Below are 5,065 nucleotides of genomic sequence, written 5' to 3'. Positions count from 1 at the left end.
AGAAATTTGGGTTGAAACTGTGTAAAGCTTGTATAAGACCCAATTGTTCTCGAGACCGTGAGACCGAGGGTTTGTTTATAGTTTGGAATGGCCGAGGGTATCAAAAGTGCTGACCTTTGTAGAGCTCGAAACTAACGTGGCGTCCCGTGGTATATAGGCTTATGTGAGGGCGACCTCCTGCTATACAAGTACCCAAAAATTTGCGCCAAAGGTATTTGGCGCCACGTTAACGTTAGTACGGTCTGTAGCTATCTCCGCAACAGCTTCGACCGTTTGGGTGGCTGGTCGCGAAATAACGGCTGCGCGAAACGTCGAGTCATTCAAACCACCACGACTCTGATATAAGAACGCCAAAAGTTAACAAGGAACGGCCACGACTCCGCCATATATGTACGGTCAACATCATTGCTACGGCTATGACTCAGCGGTTAGACAACGCGAGGAGCCAAGAGGGGTCCAACGAGTAGAACACGTCCCAACAATTCGCAGCTGAACGGTCATCAGCACAGTACTTTCACAATTCTCATCAGAACAAACGGTACCGTCACAGTCGTCAACCGCAGTACGGCAACGAGCTTAGAGTAATATCACCGACTATGAAGACGAACGTCACTATCGCGAGACACGACGGTTAGGAAGAACAGCGGCCGCGGGGACGCGCCGCTACAGCTGCGGTGTTGGCCACTGGGAATACGGGACTGCATGCAAACGCGCGCGTGAGGTACGGTCGTTGCGGAAGTCGTACCATTCTATACGGGAGCGTTCTACGGTTCAACGTTTTCTGGTAAAAGTAGAAGATTTTATCGATGTAAACTGATAGATTCTCTAATTTGATTGTGTTCAGATTACCTTTTTCATGTACTGGAGACTTTTGTCAACGTAGGATGTGAACTTAAATTTCCCAATTTATTATGAAATGTACCAGTGTTTCATTACAACCCTCTCTCTGTAGGTTTTTTTTGCCGTAACCTATTCATGAAAGAACCTTTTACCTCGCGCCGCTAAAGAGAGTCTCTTGGAATCAACCCGACAAACGAAAAATTATGAAAATCTGAACCTGCACGTAATGTGAAATTTGAGGGAGTAATCCCTCCGATTGTTATACATTAAAATATATTAGGCAAAGCACTATCATTCACAGTTTCATATTTCGTCTTAATCAACATTTGTACACTGAAAGACAACTTCAACTCAGGCGGGTGTATTTATTGTAGAATTTAGGATATTAACTGCTTCAACTCGATTGAAGATATATAACATTTATTTGCTACGCCATTTACTCAAATGACCCTATTTTTGCGCAATGCAACGCTAGGCTCGTGCGTAGCTCGTGGCCACGCAGCGTTCACTTCTTTCCGCTTTTACGCCCCCTGTCGGGCCCCCAGGGACCCGCCGTTTTGATCTTACTTGACCGTGCCTCCTGGCCTAGGAGAATAGATCCGGGTCCATGAATTGAAGCCCCAAAGTCAAGCTTGATCTTTAATTACATTCAGTACGCGTTTCTAACACTTCAATTTGGCTTTACGTTAATTTATATCAGTTTACATTAATTACGATCGTATGAGATTATCCATGCCTGAGCCATGTGGTGCGTACGTGCAAAAAAAGTTAATTGCGCAATTTTTTTGCACAATTATTTTCACACTATTGTTTATGAATCTAAGAAGTTATCCCATTCTAATACCATGGTGAATATCTCAGGTAGTTATTCAATTTTTTTAACGACTTATGGTAATGACAATATGAACGCATACGGTATCTCTGGGTATTTATATGAAATTAAATAATATTGAATTGTGACAAACAGCATGTAATTGAGGCTTCATTAATGGGATATTTACATTAGGAAATCTTGATTTTGGGAACATTCTCACCAGTGATCATGTATTAGACAGCTAATAATTAACGCTGAATGATAATTATTTAAGCACGACAAAGTTTCGTTGCGTTTTCTTATCCGCCTAACGCAGGCTCGACAGCGAGGAAGGTCCAAAAAACGACATTCTGATTAACATTTACTCGTATCTTGCCGGCGTAAAAAAACGTTTGTTTGATGGCTCAGGAAATGCACTAAGACTAACTATAATACAGTGACGTATTTACGTATGTGACGTATTAACACATAACAACCTGATTGGGCAAACTCAAACTCTCATACAGTACATTTTCTATGACACTTTCAAGACCATACAATGAATAGCCACTAATTCAGCAAACTATTAAACAAATACGGGATCAAAAGTATCTATAATCTCCCTCGCGGGAGTCTCGAGCCAGAAGGACGCGTTCGATTTTGAATCGGCGGTGTTTATTTCCAACTTCCATGCGAAATCCTTCCGATTTAGCGTTTTTAACTTCGCTCTCATAAATACCTCCCGTTCAATAATTTAAACACAACGTTTCGTGAGCAAGTCCGATTTTGTAGTTACACTCATGAGCTTATCGATCAACAATTGATTTACATTAGTTTTACACGTTCAGGTGAACATGGCAGCTAAAATCAAACATATTATATATTCTTCAAGAAATTTTGTTCGTGAAAAGTAGTTTTAATCCATTACAAATCGCGACGATTTTTCTCCACGACTATAATAAATTCATTCCATTCATAATTGCATTTGACCACCGAACTGAATTCAGATTTTTATCTGAAAAATGTTGAATGGATTGAGAATCTATCATCTGCCGAAGAGATTCCAAATCCGTCATTACATTCATGATTTTATTCATCCCTGTGTAATTCAGGCAATTGCCATACACTGATTGCTTTCATAACGGATTAGGAATACGGATAAGTGACGCGATGTGTAAATAAATACTTCAACAATGCAAATGGAGTAAGAATTTTGCTCTCTATTTTGGAACTCACATTTCATCGACGATCATAAATTCATTATTATATTTTCACATCTAAAACATTTTATTGTTTACTGTTGATAAATGTTTAATTTAGACAGAATGTTACGAAGTAGGTCGTTATGTTTGTGATTCATGATATTTTTCTCTTCTAAATTCCTTCACAACTTACCAGGAAACAAATTTTACCGTTTATGTAATGTACGTAAGTTCCCGCACGCTTGGAGAACACAAACAGGTTTGGCGCATGACGCGAGGCTGCAGTTGGAGAGTTTAATTGTGACGTAAGCAAGAGCATTGGAAACGCAGTTTTGAAGTCCAAAGCTCGCTCTAATTTCATTTTTTGTTTTGAGCACCTCGTCTCTTGTTTGAATCGTTTATTGAAGTTATTACTGGTCAGTTATCAAATGAAGCTAGCACAACAAACTCGGCCATCTTCAATATTACAGTTCACGCATATCGTATGCTCAGGATGCCAGTATATATAATGTTGAGCCAGCAAGACTTGCAAGACACTTTTTTCCGGGTTCGCCTGGAAGAACTGGTATATAGTTCAACCATGAGTTAGTCGCTCTCCTCATTCACTTCTCTTACTCCGTGTCGTCAGGTGTGTGTATAGTTCGCTCCGTAATCTTCTATCGCGATTCATTACATTATTTTATTTATATTTTTTTCGGATATGACACATTACTTATAGACTTATTCACTATTAACTCATAGACTGATATAGAAAATAACAGCAACTGATCTGTGAAATTGTTCATTCATCCGTCTATATTTTGAGTCAAGGTGGCCAAATTTGTGCTTTTGATTCAATAACTGCTAGCGTTTAAGGCCTGTATATTTCTGTACGTGAACATAATAAATGCATATTTTATGTTCTAGAAATGATCTTGCAAATTCAAAGTATGTCAATGTGTGCTAGTAATATCAGAGTTCGAGAACTTTGATTTGTAATTACTGAAAATAGTCTAGCACCTTTTTCTGTGTGGAAACTACTTGAACGCTTGAAAATGCTCATTTTATTTCTTTTCCTGTTCAGGATGCAACTGAACAAAAATACCTTCTTTCTTACCTTTGTTGGAAGTTCACGCAGAATAATAAATGTGTAATTTAGTCCAAATTATGAAAATGTTTCTACCACAGCACAAGCAGATAGAGGACGTAGAACTTATATTATCAGTCTGTTTGATTCGCAAGGATTCGCAAGGAAAGTTCACAAGGAATTTAAAAGTAAAGAAAACACCAAGCAAATTCACCGTATCGATATTGAAAACGTTTCGGAGTCCAGCTCCATCATCAATTCGACAATCTAAAAATAAATACAATCATTTTATAATTAAAAATTCCACCTTCTTTATTATTAAATTATTGAATATTGAATTATAAAATGATTGTATTCATTTTTTAGATTGTCTAACTGATGATATAGCGGGACTCCGAAACGTTTTCAATATCGATGCGGTGCCCTTTTGCCGGGACAAACTGGGTCAGGGTTACCACAACAAAAGGGCATACAGTGCATTACTATAGGCCCAATGTCTCACTTATTTCTCTGATTGTATAATAGTTTCTATCCTTCAGCTGGACCAAATCTGTGGTAATAAGTACAATAATTTGCATTTTTCAGTTAATTAAATTCATTCAACCACATAGTAATAAATATAAACCATTCGGTTCGCCTTCTTCGTCACGGCAATAATTTGAACCTTACAAACAAATTGATGTAATGTGTTGTTCAAGACAATGACAGCATCAATTAAATTCTTGATGCACATTTTTAACACCAAGCCATGGCTTCAAACTTATTTATTTAGCTCTCATTCATGGTAGTTGAGTTTAAGCGTGTTCAACAGTCACATTCTTGATGTTTCTATAATTTTCCAGCTATTTACTGGGCCTTGGAATCTTCACGGCATTGATGGGGGATGATTGCGGTGGAGGTGGCGGCGGCGGCGACAGCGGCGGGGGCGGTGGTTGCTATGATGGAGGTAGCAGCTCCTGGGTTGGAAGTGGCGGCGGGGGCGGTGGTTGCTATGATGGAGGTACCAGCTCCGGGGTTGGAAGTGGCAGCGGAGGCGGTGGTTGCTATGATGGAGGTACCAGCTCCGGGGTTGGAAGTGGCGGCGGGGGCGGTGGTTGCTATGATGGAGGTACCAGCTCCTGGGTTGGAAGTGGCAGCGGAGGCGGTGGTTGCTATGATGGAGGT

The 5,065-nt window shown here is 39.8% G+C and overlaps 1 protein-coding gene across 3 annotated transcripts in view; it reads left to right on the top strand.

Annotated features, from left to right (window-relative positions):
• The first annotated feature begins 3,149 nt into the window (after window positions 1-3,149).
• The window catches only part of LOC108670655 (mRNA decay activator protein ZFP36L3-like), a 23,016-nt gene continuing 21,100 nt past the window's right edge, over window positions 3,150-5,065 (top strand). Inside the window, exons 1-2 of one of the 3 annotated variants that reach the window (XM_018158134.2) lie at window positions 3,150-3,463; window positions 4,744-5,023. In XM_018158134.2, the coding sequence (XP_018013623.1) occupies window positions 4,785-5,023 (239 nt within the window). In that variant the 5' untranslated portion in view covers window positions 3,150-3,463; window positions 4,744-4,784. Of the gene's footprint in view, window positions 3,464-4,743; window positions 5,064-5,065 lie in introns of all 3 variants that reach the window. The other 2 variants (XM_018158132.2, XM_018158131.2) reach the window with 2 other exon arrangements.

The sequence above is a fragment of the Hyalella azteca genome, unplaced genomic scaffold, assembly GCF_000764305.2.
Source record: "Hyalella azteca isolate HAZT.00-mixed unplaced genomic scaffold, Hazt_2.0.2 contig4442, whole genome shotgun sequence".
NCBI lineage: Eukaryota > Metazoa > Arthropoda > Malacostraca > Amphipoda > Hyalellidae > Hyalella > Hyalella azteca.
Note: the sequence above shows the minus strand (reverse complement) of the source record. Positions and strands in the feature narration are given on the sequence as shown.